The following is a 17,364-nucleotide window of genomic DNA, read 5'->3' on the forward strand; positions in this document are numbered from 1 at the left end:
AGCTTCGATTTCAGCCATTCACTGAAGTTGCTACGAATCTCAACGCATACTTTGAAAATGGCTCAGTGGCAACCAGTCTATCAAATGACGCTGGCTATAGAGAATGTAAACAGAACTGTGCAAGCTAGAGGAAGATGAGCTTGCACACTCCTGACATTTAATAGGTATTTACCCCGGACAAGCAACAAGCTTCTAGGATGGTCTTCTGCATGCACATTTTTTAAAAAGTGGAAAACAGACATTTGGCTTATACTTTTCCAGATAATTGTCTGTTACACCTTTAAGATCCATGGTATCTTGGTCACATGATGGGTGCCTCACATCACACAATTAAGTCTGGCATTGGAATGTGTATGCACCTCCCTGACATGTCTTTGAAGGTGCAGAAGTGCTGCCTGATTAAAGCAATGTTCTTCAATCTGGTGATCAAAAGCTCGATCGTGTAGGCAGAATGTTTTTTTTTATTTTTTTTAATGGATTTTCTCCCCATTCAAATGCATCCAGTTACTTTTCCAAAGATCGCATCAATGCTAATAATTGTCTTTTAAATAAGGTCAACTATTTACAATGGCAGAAATTTGATTTAGACAACTTTATTTGTCCCACAAGGGGCAATTCGTTTGCAGCTTCCCAGTCTGCACACACACCTACAATCAATACATTAACAAATGAATGGGCTGCATATAAAGATGAAAGCATGGGACAGGGAGAAATAGCTGGGCCGAGAGAGCCTACAATTTGTACGACAAGTTAAGACACAATAGATTGAGAAGATCAGACAGTATTAAACAATGTTGCACATTTTAGTGTAAAAACTAGGTGCAAAATGTGAAGCTATTTCCTTGGTGCACAATGCACATCCAACGCGCAACGCGCGCCATATATAGTAGGCGCGCAATGCGCGCCCTATATATACTATACTATCGAGAGCGCGCAACGCGGGCCCTGTATAGTGGGCGCTCAACGTGGGCCCTATATAGTAGGCGCGCAACGCGCGCCCTATATAGTAGGCGCGCAACGTGCGCCCTATAGGCGCGCGTTGCGCGCCCTATATAGTAGGCGCGCGTTGCGCGCCCTATATAGAGGCGCGCGTTGCGCGCCCTACATAGTAGGTGCGCAATGCACGCCTTCATATAGGGCGCCCTGCTACATAGGGCGCGCAACGCGCGCCTACTATATAGGGCGCGCGTCGCGCGCCTACTATATAGGGCGCGCGTTGCGCGCCTACCATATAGGGCGTGCGTCGCGCGCCTACTATATAGGGCGCGCGTCGCGCGCCTACTACATAGGGCGCGCGTCGCGCGCCTACTATATAGGGCGCGCGTCGCGCGCCTCTATATAGGGCGCGCGTCACGCGCCTCTATATAGGGCGCGCGTCGCGCGCCTACTATGTAGGGCGCGCGTCGCGCGCCTACTATGTAGGGCGCGCGTCGCGCGCCTACTATATAGGGCGCGCGTCGCGCGCCTACTACATAGGGCGCGCGTCGCGCGCCTACTATATAGGGCGCGCGTCGCGCGCCTACTATATAGGGCGCGCGTCGCGCGCCTACTATATAGGGCGCGCAACGCCCTACTATATAGGGCGCGCGTTGCGCGCCTACTATATAGGGCGCGCGTCGCGCGCCTCTATATAGGGCGCGCGTCGCGCGCCTACTACATAGGGCGCGCGTCGCGCGCCTACTATATAGGGCGCGCGTCGCGCGCCTACTATGTAGGGCGCGCGTCGCGCGCCTATTATGTAGGGCGCGCGTCGCGCGCAGCTATATAGGGCGCGCAGCTATATAGGGCGCGCGTTGCGCGCAGCTATATAGGGCGCGCAGCTATATAGGGCGCGCGTTGCGCGCCTACTATATAGGGCGCGCGTCGCGCGCCTCTATATAGGGCGCGCGTTGCGCGCCTACTATATAGGGCGCGCAACACCCTACTATATAGGACGCGCAACGCGCGACTCTATATAGGGCGCGCAACGCGCGACTATATAGGGCGCGCAACGCGCGCCTACTATAGGGCGCCTACTATATAGGGCGCGCGTTGCGCGCCGCTATATAGGGCGCGCGTAGCGCGCCTACTATATAGGGCGCGCGTTGCGCGCCTACTATATAGGGCGCGCGTTGCGCGCCTACTATATAGGGCGCGCGTTGCGCGCCTACTATATAGGGCGCGCGTTGCGCGCCTACTATATAGGGCGCGCGTTGCGCGCCTACTATATAGGGCGCGCGTTGCGCGCCTACTATATAGGGCGCGCGTTGCGCGCCTACTATATAGGGCACCTACTATATAGGGCGCGCGTTGCGCGCCGCTATATAGGGCGCGCGGCGAGCGCCTACTATATAGGGCGCGCGTTGCGCGCCTACTATATAGGGCGCGCGTTGCGCGCCGCTATATGGGGCCTCTATATAGGGCGCGCGTTGCGTGCCTACTATATAGGGCGCGCGTCGCGCGCCTACTATATAGGGCGCGCGTCGCGCGCCTACTATATAGGGCGCGCGTCGCGCGCCTACTATATAGGGCGCGCGTCGCGCGCCTACTATATAGGGCGCGCGTCGCGCGCCTACTATATAGGGCGCGCAACACCCTACTATATAGGGCGCGCAACGCGCGACTCCATATAGGGCGCGCAACGCGCGACTATATAGGGCGCGCGTTGCGCGCCTACTATATAGGGCGCGTGTTGCGCGCCTACTATATAGGGCGGGCAACGCGCGCCTACTATATAGGGCGCGCAACTCTATATAGGGCGCGCGTTGCGCGCGGCTATATAGGGCGCGCGTTGCGCGCCTACTATATAGGGCGCGCAACGCCCTACTATATAGGGTGCGCAACGCGCGACTCTATATAGGGCGCGCGTTGCGCGCCTACTATATAGGGCGCGCAACACCCTACTATATAGGGCGCGCAACGCACGACTCTATATAGGGCGCGCGTTGCGCGCCTACTATATAGGGCGCGCGTTGCGCGCGGCTATATAGGGCGCGCGTTGCGCGCCTACTATATAGGGCGCGCAACGCCCTACTATATAGGGCGCGCAACGCGCGACTCTATATAGGGCGCGCGTTGCGCGCCTACTATATAGGGCGCGCAACACCCTACTATATAGGGCGCGCAACGCACGACTCTATATAGGGCGCGCGTTGCGCGCCTACTATATAGGGCGCGCGTTGCGCGCCTACTATATAGGGCCCGCGTTGCGCGCCTACTATATAGGGGGCGCGACGCGCGACTACTATATAGGGCGCGCGTTGCACACCTACTATATAGGGCGCACGTTGCACACCTACTATATAGGGCGCGCGGTGCGCGCCTCTATATAGGGCGCGCGGTGCGCGCTTCTATATAGGGCGCGCGGTGCTATACTATATATATATATATATATATATATATATATACTATATAGGGCGCGCGGTGCGCGACTTTCATATAAGGTGCGCCTTATTTTCAGGTGCGCGTTGCGCGCCTTCTATTATTAACATTGTAAAAATTCCCTCCAAAAATCAAACATAACAATGGAAACTATAAAAAATAAAGTCCAAAGAAAATGGTGTGTGTGTGGTTGGGTGTTGTAAGGATCCAAAAAAATGAAATATTACTCAAAAAAAATGAAAGCAAAATAAGAATTGTGTGATGAAACAATGTTGCCCTGACTGAAAAGAAGAAGAAGAAGACGAAGAAGAAGACGAAGAAGAAGACGAAGAAGAAGAAAAGACCTTACACAATTGAATGCAGCCCAAACCCTCAATACAGTTTAAGCGTTGTGGGAAAACAACAGACGACTGTGATAAGTCAATTAGAATAACATCCATTCAAATTCGAGAGAGCGCGCTCTGTAAATACAGTAATTGTGTGTTGAAAACAATTGTCTGCTGCAATAAGTGATTTAAAAAAAATAAAAAATTGCAATAGCTGGCCCCCAAATATCTGTTTTGCTTTGAAGGTGGAGTGGTTTGGAATTTCCAAAGATGTGCTGGCTGGCCCAGCGTAATATTGCTCACGTAAGACCATGTCGGGTACTTCACAGTGCAATTTGTGTGTTGAGGGGACAAAAATCATCCAAGCAAAATCTAAAATCTTTCATAATAGCTCAATCTGAGGGAGGGGGTGGGGGGATGGGGGGGGGGGGTGCAAATTATTAAATACGCTAATATTTCAATGGACAAAGCAGTTTAAATAATCCTTGCTGTCTCGCAGCAACGCTTCCAAAGACAATCAAATAGTAAATAAGCACAAATACAGTTTGTGTGAGTCGGCGGCCAGCTTCACAAGCTCCTGTGACTTTCAAAGCCTGCCAGCCTGCCTGCTCTCTTTGGGACGCTGCCTCATGTTCACAGGCCGTCCTGTCCAAGGCTGCGCTGCGGCTCCAAAGCGTTAAGGGTTTTGGGTGTCACTCGGTCGGACAGCGGGTGAGACTTTGAGATGCTCTTTTCGGTGCCAACATGCCGTTGTCCTGGAGGCGGCTGGTGGGAGCCGAATGAGGTGGACGAGAGTCATGACGTGTATTTGATGCGATGGAGTTGGGGGAGCGAGCAACCGTTTGTTTGAAACCTGCCAGGAGCATCACTTAGAACTCTTCAAGTCTTGTTCCTTCCCCTTGGAAGACCTGCTTCACCCACATTCCACCCAAAAAGGAGCCGATTTGCAATCTGGCGTGCAAATAAGTGCACATTTATTTGCTCTAAGCTCACCCCCCCCCCCCCCCCGTACATAAGAGTCCCTCTCCGCCTAGTCCAGCTGGAGGTAGCTGGGCGTGGAGTAGTTAAACATAAGGAAGTCCAGCTTATAAAGCTGGTACAGCTGGACTTGCTGCGGAGTGCTGATGTTGCTGAAGAACTGCGCCGTCATGGCGTCGGTGGTGCGGGTGGACTTGGCGTAGCTGGGGAAGCGCAGGGAGTCGGCCATGCCGGCCAGCCGCAGCACATAGTTGGCGTCGTCCTCCAGGGTCTCGTACTTGCCCACCAGATCGTAGTGGATGTGGCACGGGTGGCACAGCTGGTAGACGGTCTGCCAGTGCTCGTTGAGCGGGCCGTCGCGCCGGGTGGCCGGGTCGGCCAGGTACTCTGCAAACTCCTTGAACTTGACATCGGCGCCGTTGGCCAGGGCGTCCTGCGTGGCGTTCTTGCGGTAGCGCCGCACGATGCGCGTGCCAAAGCGCTTGTGGAAGGACGAGTTGTACTTGAGGGTGAACTTGTTGCGGTAGGCGGACACCAGCCTCTCGAAGGGCTCTCGGACAAACAGGAACTTCAGGTAGTTCTTCAGCCGGTGGTTGATCTCGGCGATGCTGTACTGGTTCAGTGTCTTAAGATTGGACGGGATGTGGGCTTCATTGGACGGGATTTCCATCGGGTCGCTGCGGAAGACAAGAATCAAGAGCCATAAAAGGGGACTTGGCCAAGTAAGTCAAGTCATCTTTATTTATATACCGCTTTCAGACAGCCTTAGCTGTCACAAAGCGCTTTAGAGAGGGAAAAGTTAGCAGGTTCTGACTGAGCAATAACAGATTTTGGGAGCAACATGCTAATAAAGCTCTCCAACATGAAGCTATACCTGTATTTCCCCCGGCCCGTCAGCACCATCATGACGCGCTTCCAGTTGGTACAGGCCACCTTGGGGACGTAGCAGTAGATGAGCTCGTGGTCTTCATCCACCACCAGGTGTTTGAGGTCTCCGGGTGTGAGGACCCGCCGCTTGCGGCTGGACGCGCTGTAGACCCGGCACGCCTCCGCTACCTGGTCCCGTCGGGTCTGGTGCAGGATGGCCGCTGCCGACAGCTCGGCCTGCTCAAACAAAGAGAAAAGATCAGTTGGCAACGTCTTTGAAATGCAGCCGCGCCTTCACCAATTTTGTGTGTTGGGCTATGCAGCAATCATTCCATGTGTTCCAGCGAGGCTGTGGAGGAAAAGAACGCAGAGTTTTCTGCCTCTTGATTATTTACCCTCCAGGTTCAGGGCAGTGGTCTGTCTCCTGGAGGAATTTCAATGGATTGTAATGCCGCCTGCATCTTTCCCATTGGAAACAAGCACGGCCTTTCAATGCAGATACCGCGGCCCGCAGCTGCTTCCACCGAGACCTGAAATAACTGCAAGCCGGGCGGCACATGAACAGCGCGCTTGTATGACATGCCTGTGAGCCAGCCATTCATTTCAAGCGCAAACCAATCTTTTCCATCTTAAATTCCAGTGACGGCATATGAGTGAGCATCTCTGTGGTCAGTTCCACAGCATGACAAAGTCAGAAAATGCAACACTGACAGTACAGGGAATAGAAACAGAAAGGACTCATGAAATAAAGTTTCTCGAGGTATCATTATTGATGAACATTTTACATGGAAATTGCAAATCGAATATGTTAAATCTAAAGTATCCCAAACCGTAGCCATTTTACACAAGGTTAAAGAATCACTGAACAAGAATGCTATTGTTATTGTTATATAGTTCATTGATTGTTCCATACCTATTGCATTGAAGTGTGGGGGCGAGCTGCCAAAACCTACACCGAGCCCAATTTTCTTCTACGGAAATGTGCTGCCCGTGTTGTTTTTGGTTGTGGATACAGAGACCACACTCATCCATTATTTATACAAACCAAAAACTTTTAAATGGAATGAATTGATGGAGTTCAACTGCCTTAAAATAATGTATAAAGCCCATGATGAAATTTTACCAGATACAAACCAAATTTATATAAAAAAAATAATAAAAAATAAATAAGGTAAAATGAGTACAAATTAAGATGACAGACACTTTTTCCAAACCTAAATATAGAACAAAACAGAACAATGTATTTCAACTCAAGGTGTCAGTCCGTGGAACAATCTGGGTTGTAAAACAAAATCTTCTCAGTCTGTGTATGTTTTTTTTAAATGTATACAAGCACAATTACTGCAAAAAAAAAAATATATAGCACAAGGACATGCAGTTTGGGGCACACAAGTTTTACTTCTTACTGTCCCCTTTCATTTCTTTTATTTTAAAGAGTGAAATAAAAAAAAAAACTATAATTGAATATATGTTACCCAAAATCCCATTGCTAGCACAATATCAATACAATTAACAATGACATATTGCAAGTGCAACCCACCCATAGTGCATGAAAGCCTATGAATGTATTTGCATTCATTAAAGCCTTGTCCTATGTTAATTCAATTAGCAGGCGGTGCTGATTATTTGCATCGTGTTTGTTAATTAATGAGTCAGATACAAAACACAGATTGGATACAACTTGTGTACACAATACATGTGTCCTTGCTCCCTTTGAAAGAGAAAGAAAAAAAAAATCTGCAGAAGCTCTGCCGCATGTTTCTTGACATCTTGTCCAAATCCCACTAAATCTGATTTAAACGGCTCCATTTTATTTCTCGCCTTTTGCTGTCATACCACATCAAACGAGCCTGTTAAAAGCTTTTTGCCGGGTGTGCGGGCTGATAGATTCCCAACATCTCGTTTTTCTCCCTCTTCACACCGCTGCAGTGTATCAAAGAGTGCAGATGAAAATCAGTTTTTTTTTGTTTTCTCTGTCTTCTCGCAGACACACGAAGCTATAATTCACACAAACGGAGCAGCGAATGCGGGGCCCTCAATCCCGGAAGGAGGGCAGACAGTGTAATTAACGGGGTGGGGGAGATGTGGAGGGAATCTCCCTGTCGGCAGGATAGTGCAAGTATTATCTCCTCCAGTGCAGGATCTGCGAGTGTGACGGGTCGATTCAGTGGCACAGAAAAGGCCTTGATGGAGGTCGCTGACCTTCGGTCGCGTCAAGTTGTTCCCACGAGGGAGCGCAAAAATAATTAGGAGCCAATTTGCTTGCACGCCAGCCCACTAATTCAGCAACGACTGGCAAATGTCATAAAACAATACAGCGATGGAGGCAGTTAGCAGCATCCCATAATAGCATTTCATCTCCTATTGCTCTCGGAGGGCCTCAAACAAACCTGCTGTGGTTTCCCCCCACTACGCCTTTGATGTGATCAAACTCTTGTACACTATTGATTTCGATGCCGTGACAGCTTTTGTTCTCGCTGGAATAAATGAAATGGAGCTTCAAATGAGGGGGGATTGTTGCGGTTCATCGATCATGCATATTTAATCGGACATGTAGACTTTGTAGAATATGGGCAATTATTGCTTGGCTATATGGACGTGCTTCCTTTCATCCACATTTCTTCTTACCTTTTGTTTTTATGTATGGCTCCCAGGATAGTGAAAATTTCAGGTGTTTATGCTTTTAAAACTAACCTGTATGTCAATCAGAGTTGGGGAATCCAGGTCCAGAAAAAACAAAACAAAAAAACAAAACAGTTTGGCTTCTACTCAAGAGGTGGAGACCAACTTGTATACCTGCCACTTGATTGGTTTTGACTTTCTGGACCCGGATTCCCCAACCCTGATGTCAATGCACCAGTGCATTGTTCATTTCTTCTGTTTTTTTTTGTTTTTTTTGTTGTGTGTCTATTTTAATGTGAACATCAACAGGAAGCATGTTTCAGCAGCATGCTGCTAGCATCAAAATATGCTTTACAATGTGTGGTGGTTTGTATCAATAAAACAAGAAATAGTTGAGCACTTGAAGCCAAATTAGCCTGTAAGAAGGGCACACTTTAAACAACAGTATGTAATGTTTAGCACCATCTTGTGGTGAACTAATAATACATTCAATTTAAAAACCCACTATTGATTTCAATAATACGCAAAAAAAAAAAAAAACTATCACATCAACATACATTTTTTCACATTATCGTAGGTCTAGTAATCACTAATTAGATGACATGGCTAGCGTCTCAATAAGTATGACGAATGCTACACTTCAAGCTGATGGCTGCGTTGGGCAGCAGTCGTGAAATGTAAGTCCAGGCATATATTCACATTTTCCTTCTCACTAAACTGTCTCTCAATTAACACAGTGCATCTTTATTTTGGAGTGCATCCAATCTCATTTGCCTTGAATTGCAGATGCGCGCGGCTCGCAACCTGGCTCGTCGCTGATGGATTCAGCAGACGTTTCATTATTTCCTCCAGAGACTATTCTCTCTTGTGTCAAGTTTCTACAAAGCACGTTGTGACCAAAAATAGCTGATACAGACACATTAATCTATGGTTTTAAATATGTGGCACTGTGCTTATCATATTTTGTTGTAGATTTTCCATTTTCTTAATATTGGTTGTTTCTGCTCCGATGCGATTCAAAACAAGAAAGCAATTCATATATTATGCATTCATACAACAATTCATCCTCCCTCAGTGTAAAAGTTGGCTGCCTGCAGGGGTAAAAGAATGAAGAATTGGTGTAATTTATCATTGGTATAAAAATTAAGAAGATGGTGGGTGGTATATATACTAAGGAACATACAAAACCATCCGAGCATCCATGTAGTAGTACAAAATTTTTTGACTGCAAGTTGAAAAAACAAAAAAAGAAAAATATTTTCGGCAGCTGATCTATAGAATCTATACGTTTGGCTACTTTAAATATATATATTACATAAGAGCTGAATGGGCATATGTGTATGGTGAGCTTACAAGCCTCCCTGCTGCATTCCTGCAACATGGCTAAACAAACACATACGACATCAAAGATGTTCTAATTGACATGAGTTTTGTATGCCTGAGCTCCTCCTACAGTTAAGTTCTTTGACACCATAAATTGACCGCGCAATTAAAAAACAAAAAACGTAATTGTCATTTGTTCTAATTTAATTTTCCAGGTAATTCATGTGAGTCAAAGTACAGTTTAGGGTTTCTGGCTGCTCCACCATTTGCTTAATAGGTGCTTCAGGTTCAGATGCACCACAAGGACAGAAATACATTTGCCCTACCATGTGCATGTGTATGTCATAGGAAAAAGATGAAGGCTTTGTGTCAACATCTGTGGACCACAGTGCACTTGTGGATGTGGGCGTGGGGACTGTTTGTACGCGGCGTATAGACAGATGAGTGTCTCTCGGAGAGAAAATGGAGGATGTAATTACAGCAGGAGTATCAAAGTGTTGCTTCTCTTTGGAGCGAGGCTCAGTTACCTCTTGGGACGCCAGCGGGAAGAATTAAAGACTTCCTTGGCATTCACGGCGCTGCTTTTTGTCACATGCTATAGCTTGAAGATGACCTTAGAAGATGTTGAAGGTTTTAATTTCCTGCTATTCATGACTGCTGGTTTCTGTCACATCAATGAAAATGGGGAGTTGAGTCATAATGTCATCATTTTGCCTCGCTTGTCCTTCAAAACAGCAGCCCCCCCAATCTGTTTTGCACCACCAACTGGCGTGAAAGCAATATTTTGACACACTGGCATATATGAATTTCCACCATGTGGTAATGTTCCAACATGGATTAGAGGTCCAGTTTGGTCCACTTTGTCTTTTTTGGGGGGTAAAATCAAACAGAACCAGGCTACTAATTCCGACCAGAATATAGAAAATGATGTCAGAATGTGGATCACCGATGTCAAATTAAAAGGGACATTTCTGAGTATTCCAAACATCAGTGTGCTTCATACTCACTGAAATCACATTCTCAGTATAAATTGGGTGAGCACCTTTGCTTCTTCCTTAACATTGGAAACAGCCTTCAATCCCTAACTTTTGTGGCGCCCACATTAGCTTCGAGTCATTCTCCGCGATAGTAACCCGCACCAAGACCCCTGCATACATCATTTTCTCCGACCTGCGTTGTCATCTCCCAATCAACCTTTAATTGCACCCGCCTGGCTCGGTAATAACTGCCGCTGATTATTTATTCCCATTACGAGAAAAGTGGGCTCACTGGGGAGAAATAACATGACGCTTAACATCATATCTGATAACCTGTGTGGCCACTTGCTCTGAGCATCTAAACTAATTATGATCAATGAAATGTGTTGCCTTGGGGATTATTTAGCCTTACTGTATTGTAAAACTAAATGGCCGGAATATAATGTTGCAATAACCTTACATTCAAATATCAGCTTTAAGATGACATTCATAGCTCACTGTCTTATTGTGATAATGGGGGTCTCTAATTTTTAACATTTATAATCTGGGTGGACCGATATTAGCCAATTGTAAAAAGTACAATGAATAAAACAATGAATTATTATTATTATTATATTATTAAAATAATTTCTATTCACCTTATATAATTGAACTTTTTTTTTTAACCTCACCTTCAAATGACCTGTCTTTAAAAAATAAATTAATAATAATAATAATAATATTATTAATAATAATATTATTAATAATCAAACATGGCCCTGGAGCACAAAAGTTTGCCCGCCTCTACAGTACATCAAATCTTTATCTTACCCTTGAGGAGAAATGTTCTCACAAAAGGTGGATGAACACGCACACACAAATACACAGATATACCCCTTTCCTGACCTCAAGCGCCTGGCTCACGTTTACTCTGGCTGCATCCAAATTCTCCCCCTGTGCGCACACAGAACCCTATCAATGGGACTTCACATGAGCGAGGACGTGTGGAAAAACACCCCATGCTGAAAACGAATCCGAGGTGAGCGCCCCCTGCGCACCTCAACTAATCTCTGCACAGTCACAATAAGACATGGGGTGCATTTTGATGAATAAACGGCGGGGGGAAGAGAAGGACAAGAGAAAAAGTAAGCTCCAGGACTAAGATGGGTATTAGGGAGAGAGCGTCGTGTGTTAATGAAGCAGACGGTGACGAGACAAGAAAAAAACGGATGCAATCCATCAGTGTGATAGCATCACCTTGGGATGTTTGCCCATCAGACACGACACCAAACAACTGAGGGATATACAGCACAAGCTCCAAAGTCGAACATAATCGGTTACCTGACAAAGCCACAATATAGGAATTTATTTAAACTGAAACTTTCATGAAGCAACACACACACACACAAAAAAAAAAATGGCAGAAGAGTGAAGGTTCACTGTACACCTACACCCAAGTGTACACCCAAGCTGCCTTGGTCCAAATGTTAGTTTAACTAAAATTTAACTTCAATAATGGCCCTTTGGAGAGACCATAACTACTAACTTTTTACCACGATTGAGTTTCTCATCTGTGTTATTTGTCGCTCTCCCCTGTGGTTAGCACCAGACATATATCTAAAAATGCTAAACTAGAACCCTCAACCTGCATGGGGGGCCTTGTTGGGTCACACCTCTGACAGATGGCCAGAACAAACGGGAGCGGCCGAAGGTCACGGCGGACAGACAAATACGAGAAACATGAGGTGAGAGCAGATGCGTTCTTACCTGGGAGGGGTTGTAGAGCTCCTGAAGGGCGTTGCGGGAGCCTTTCCCGCAGCAGCCTTCCGCCACAAAAGGGTTCCTGCGCATGACTGCAAAACATAAGGGAGATACCAAATAAGAACCAAGGACTTTTCAAGTAAAATGTTCAGAAATAGTAGCCTCTTGAGGAGTTTCATTCTTTGACAAGTCAGTCCCCGAAAAAGCCCGTTTTACTACTTAAAAGTAGAAGCCAAAAAAAAAAAAAAAAAAAAAAAAAGGCCTTTAGAAACCATGCTGTAAAATAAACCACAAGTTGCTATTTTGGTGGCGAGCAGGTATTTTCAAGCGACTTGGGTCATTGCCCATTATCTTGGGAATACATTTGGACATATTGGATGAAGCATATAGCTGACTGCTCCAGAACAAAGTTTGAGAGGAAGGAAAACTAACTATTTACCCAATAAGAACAAAAAAATAAAAAAAAATAAAAAAACATCTCCCCTGAGCAAATCAACACAAGCCTTCACCTTTGCTGTGAGTAGCATCAGCATGAGAAGAAGAGAACAGTGCTCGTATGCCAAGCACAAAGCCGCAGTTCATTTGACTGGATCTCAGCCTCTTTGACAACCTGATATGGTGTGCTAGCTACTCATACAAACCCTCTCCTATTACGCTTGGTGGAAAAACACGGATGGGTGACGCAAGGCAGGAGGAAAGAAAATAATCCACTAATGAGAATCCAAATATGATCTTTTTTTTTTTTCCTTTTCCTCGCAGGCCTCATGTTCATGGATGAGCATATGTTGCTCCCATCGAGACACCTGCATAATAAATGATGCATGCACATTCACATTTCTAGATGGATTTCCATTCAGCAAATCTTTGTTGGTTAGGTTAACCTCAATTTTTTTTTTTTTTTTTTTTTTTTTTTTTTAGCATTTGCATCAGAGGCTTCAACTTGAAACTTTTTCCTTTGGTTTGTGGGAGGATGAAGGAAAAGCCGCTCATGGGGAACGCACAAAGTCCTCGCAGAAAGGATGCAGCCTCCAGCCAAACTTGATTATAGGGTTGAACTAAACATCAGCGTTTATGGCTCAATTTTATCACGATCACACTTGTACATGCGTCCAATAAATGGCATTAAAATCCATCACAATATTACTCCCAATATTAGCCCGACTCTAAACAAGGGCACATAAATAATGTGAACAAATAATGTTATGCTCTGAACTGTAACAGATTTGAAATGCCGGCTCGCGTCAAAAAGCAATTAAAGGAAGTAGGACATGATTTAAATTCATATGCGCATCTGCTGTGTAAGGCACTCGGGATCTATATTTGCTCACTCCACGCACCTGCTGGTGCGCTCAACTGTCAATTTACAAATCTGTTGACTGCAAACATGCAAATCTGTCTTTGCCTTCTAGCCAGGGCCCACTCGCTATTGGCGCACGTCCTCTGTGAAAGTCCACATTTTGCTTTTATGGTGTGCTATTTTTTGCTGCAGTGAATCAAGCGAAACAGCCTCAGAAATCTGGAAGAATAGAATGGAGACTGGTGAGGAAGACTGTGACTCTGCATGAACTCTAACTCCATTGGTCCAAATGAAATGAGTTGACAATTAAGGCTGGTAGAATAGTCACAATTGGTCACAGTAACACAACTACGCAAAACTAAACTCTTGTTTAGATACACCATTGAACCAATTAGATGACTAGTCCACAAGACAACTCGACCACCCTGCATTGACGATTAGCAGTTAGAGTCGGCTAATTACTAACCAACTCTTCTTGGTGTCTCAGCTTCAAATTGGCCAATTTTCAGACAACTTTCAACTTACTTCCCATAGTGAAACTGCAGCACTCTGTGGAGCAGCGAAATATCAACCCTGTGTCATGACTGGGTCAGGCCATGGTTAAGTTTGGGTCATGACCGTGAGGTCAAGTGTCGGTTTATTCCCTCTTTCAATCAAGTTTTGCCCTAGAATAGATGATCAAAAAATTATAATTTATTTAACATTTTACATGAAATGATGACTAGTGTATTTGACCTTTTTTACAACCAAATGAAAACTGTGAAATAAATAAAAAGGTAATAAATGAGATCTGCAGCTACACAACCAACATATGTCTGTGAATCAATTGTCCTATCTAACAGTCAATTGTAACTGGAGCTCCAGTGACCATCTTGAGCCAGATGCAATTAGAAACCAATAGAATTCTTGCTGGTCATTTAAAGTCACATAAGTCTAAACCAGGATTCTTGCTTTGATTTATGTACAACACCCAATAAGAGTTTACCAAGATCATGACAGTTGTTAATGGAGAGAAAGTCAACAGGGAACATGTAGAGACTTGATTTGCGACTTTAGCTACACAATCCACTTAGTGTCACACATCCAGCAGGATTCTTGCTTTGATAGCTTTCAATAATCCTTAACATTCTAATAGGATTATCTGACAAAGTAGACCGGCAGAAAGCTTACAAAGAACATGTTGAAATTTGATTTTCAATCTTTGCTGTGATGAACATCAAGTGTCAGTCAGTCAGATGAAGGTAATTCCTGCTTTCCTAAAGAATTTGATAAAAACACATTAGGAATTGTGACAGCAACATGTAACGACTCACTACGCTGGCTATCCTGATAGCATTCAAAACCGGCAGAAATTCTGCTTTGAATGCAATACAACAATATATTATCTACAATAATCCATTAAAATGACATGGTCAGTTGACAATATGGTCAATAGAGCTTTATGTAGGATGAGCAACTAGAGCAAGTCGCTTGAGGTGTTTTTTTATGGAACATTGGAATTATCAAGATATGGGGGGGGGAAAAAAAAAAAAAAAAAAAAAAAAAAAAGTACCTCAGGCTGCACTGATCCAAAAATCTATTGTTGTTAACCTGGCACGTTTTTGACCAATATGTCCGTCAAAACTAATTCCTGGGTGGGCGTGTGTTCCTGTCAATACCACTGGCGACTAAGAAGAGAAGAGGGGGGAAAAGCTAATCTTTGTACGGTAATCCCATTGTTCTCAAAGCATTCATAACGACCCCCACTTACACACAAACACGCATGCACACACAGACAACGTTGGCAAACAATTTAAATATGTCCACAAGGCTTTTAGCACAAATACATTATGGTACCTTCAGGTACACGACCACATATTGCACACAAGGACAGAGGAAAGACCTGCCTTTTATATTGCATTGCTACTGATTTGACATCTACAGTATTTAATAATGCTTATTTAAAAAAACAAAAAAACAAAAAACAAAAACAGGTGTAACCATGGAAACCAGATCATTTGCCCCACTGTGCTTTCAATTGCACCTGCTGGCATGAGTTTTGCCATTGGGAATTCAGGAACCTAACAGAAAAAAAGTGTGAATCTTGGCTTATGTACGCAATTAAAGTGGTGCCCGGAGATACGAGTGGCAACACAAGTTTTTCAGGATACGAGCAGTCCCTTGCCCGATTTTGCTATAATTGCGAGCAAACATTTCCCCACTGTGCCACTTTCATCCTCCACCTTCCTCCTCCTCCTCCTGTCCGTCTGGCATGATGCTGATGGTGAATCTGGCAGCCCACTGCCACACCATGAAGCTAATAGAATGGGAGCCGCACAGACATCAATCAAAAAAAAAAAAAAAAAAAATCCACAACAGAGCCAGCTTTGATGCTCCATCACATGAGTCTCCATCTCACAGCTTTTCCTGCCAGCACACAGCTGAAGTTGCTCTAAAACATTTCCCCTTTCAATTTATTAGTGCTTTAAAAAAAAAGCTGGGTTGCTTCCAGCTCCACTTCGTCATCCAATCTCAAGCTCAGTCAGTGTCCCAGTAAAACTTAATGCTGCATCCCACAGCACTGCTCTTCTGGTGAGGGGCATGGCACCTTACCAAGGTCAGCGGTGGGCAGACGCCACAATAAAACTAACTGTGCACGTGTGTCTTGGCTTTAGGAGGAAAGGACAAAGCAGTGATCTGCCACTAACAAGGTCCAAAATGGCATCATGCAAAAAGCTATAGAGCTGTCCAATCACAAGAAATGATAAACAACATATCCCACTGAACATCCCTACAACGGTTTATGCATACATGTACTCTATCATAAAAATATAGTGTTTTCGGTTTTGCTGTTTTGTTTAGCAATCATGTTGAAAGGCAAACGCAAAGCATCGTTCTCCAAATGTGTGTTGTTTTATATCACTGATTTTTGGTTGTTAAGCCACCATTAATGCAACACTTTTCAGAATAGGGCTGCACGACATTGGAAAAATCGTGCGATATAGTTACTGAATATAGAGATAGATATTATTGCGATATTTAACATGTACCTAAAGAAATGACATTTTTATTATCTGATGAAAGAATTAAATTTTTTCCATACAGCAAAATAAGCAAACTCAATATTATCTTAATTGTAATTACGGTACCTCTTGTTGATGGTCAACTATTGGATGGTGGTGCACATTTTAGTTCGCGTCTGATGAGACAAATTCAGATAAAAGCATAAAATTCCATATGAAACTTATTGCATGTCTTTGCAATATGCATATTGCATGGACCAATATTGTGATATCGATAATTTTTCAATATATTGTGCAGCCAACCTTAAAAACACATTAAAAATAAATGTTTTTAATTTTAATTTCAAGAGCTGCTGATTTGGTTAGCAGGGTTCAAACTTTTTTTTTTTTTAATTAAAAAAAAAAGTTCTTAAAGTTTTAGCTGCACCCAGTAAAATGCATCTCACAGTCAACCTTGTATACTTGAACAATTCAATGATCCTAATATTTTTGAAATTCGGTGGTTCCAACCTTTTTTTAAATTTTTTTTTATTAAAATCATTATCATTAAAAGCAACACGTTATCCTCGATATTAAGAATTTTTTGTTCATACATTTGGTTAATGAACACAATACACTTGTTGAGGAAAATAATGAAAGGCTATGCAAATATATTTTTCTCAGCTTATAGTGTTGCTCTACATGTTTCATTGAAACAAATAGCATTTTATTAGCCCGGCCACCCAGATATTTAAAAAAAACAAAAAAACAAATCAATATAAATCCAAAGTGAGGGTCTAATTTAACCCCCGGATTTGGATTTTGCGTAGAGACAAAAAAAATAAAATAAAACAACATTTCATCACTCCATATTTCTATGCTGTAATAAAAAT

General features: G+C 44.2%; 1 protein-coding gene across 9 annotated transcripts in view; it reads right to left on the reverse strand.

Annotated features, from left to right (window-relative positions):
- Positions 1–67: 67 nt before the first annotated feature.
- Positions 68–17,364, reverse strand: part of chst11 (carbohydrate (chondroitin 4) sulfotransferase 11) — a 48,496-nt gene continuing 31,199 nt past the window's right edge. For 8 of the 9 annotated variants that reach the window (XM_077499184.1, XM_077499180.1, XM_077499179.1 and 5 more), the window contains 3 exons: positions 12,200–12,285; positions 5,539–5,768; positions 3,333–5,341 (listed from right to left, as the gene is read on the reverse strand). In XM_077499184.1, coding sequence (XP_077355310.1) covers positions 4,717–5,341; positions 5,539–5,768; positions 12,200–12,283 — 939 coding nt within the window. In that variant the 5' untranslated portion in view covers positions 12,284–12,285 and the 3' untranslated portion in view covers positions 3,333–4,716. Of the gene's footprint in view, positions 907–3,332; positions 5,342–5,538; positions 5,769–12,199; positions 12,286–17,364 lie in introns of those variants that run through there. The other variant, XR_013278908.1, reaches the window with a different exon arrangement.

Source organism: Festucalex cinctus, chromosome 16 (assembly GCF_051991245.1).
Source record: "Festucalex cinctus isolate MCC-2025b chromosome 16, RoL_Fcin_1.0, whole genome shotgun sequence".
In the NCBI taxonomy this organism is placed as follows: domain Eukaryota; kingdom Metazoa; phylum Chordata; class Actinopteri; order Syngnathiformes; family Syngnathidae; genus Festucalex; species Festucalex cinctus.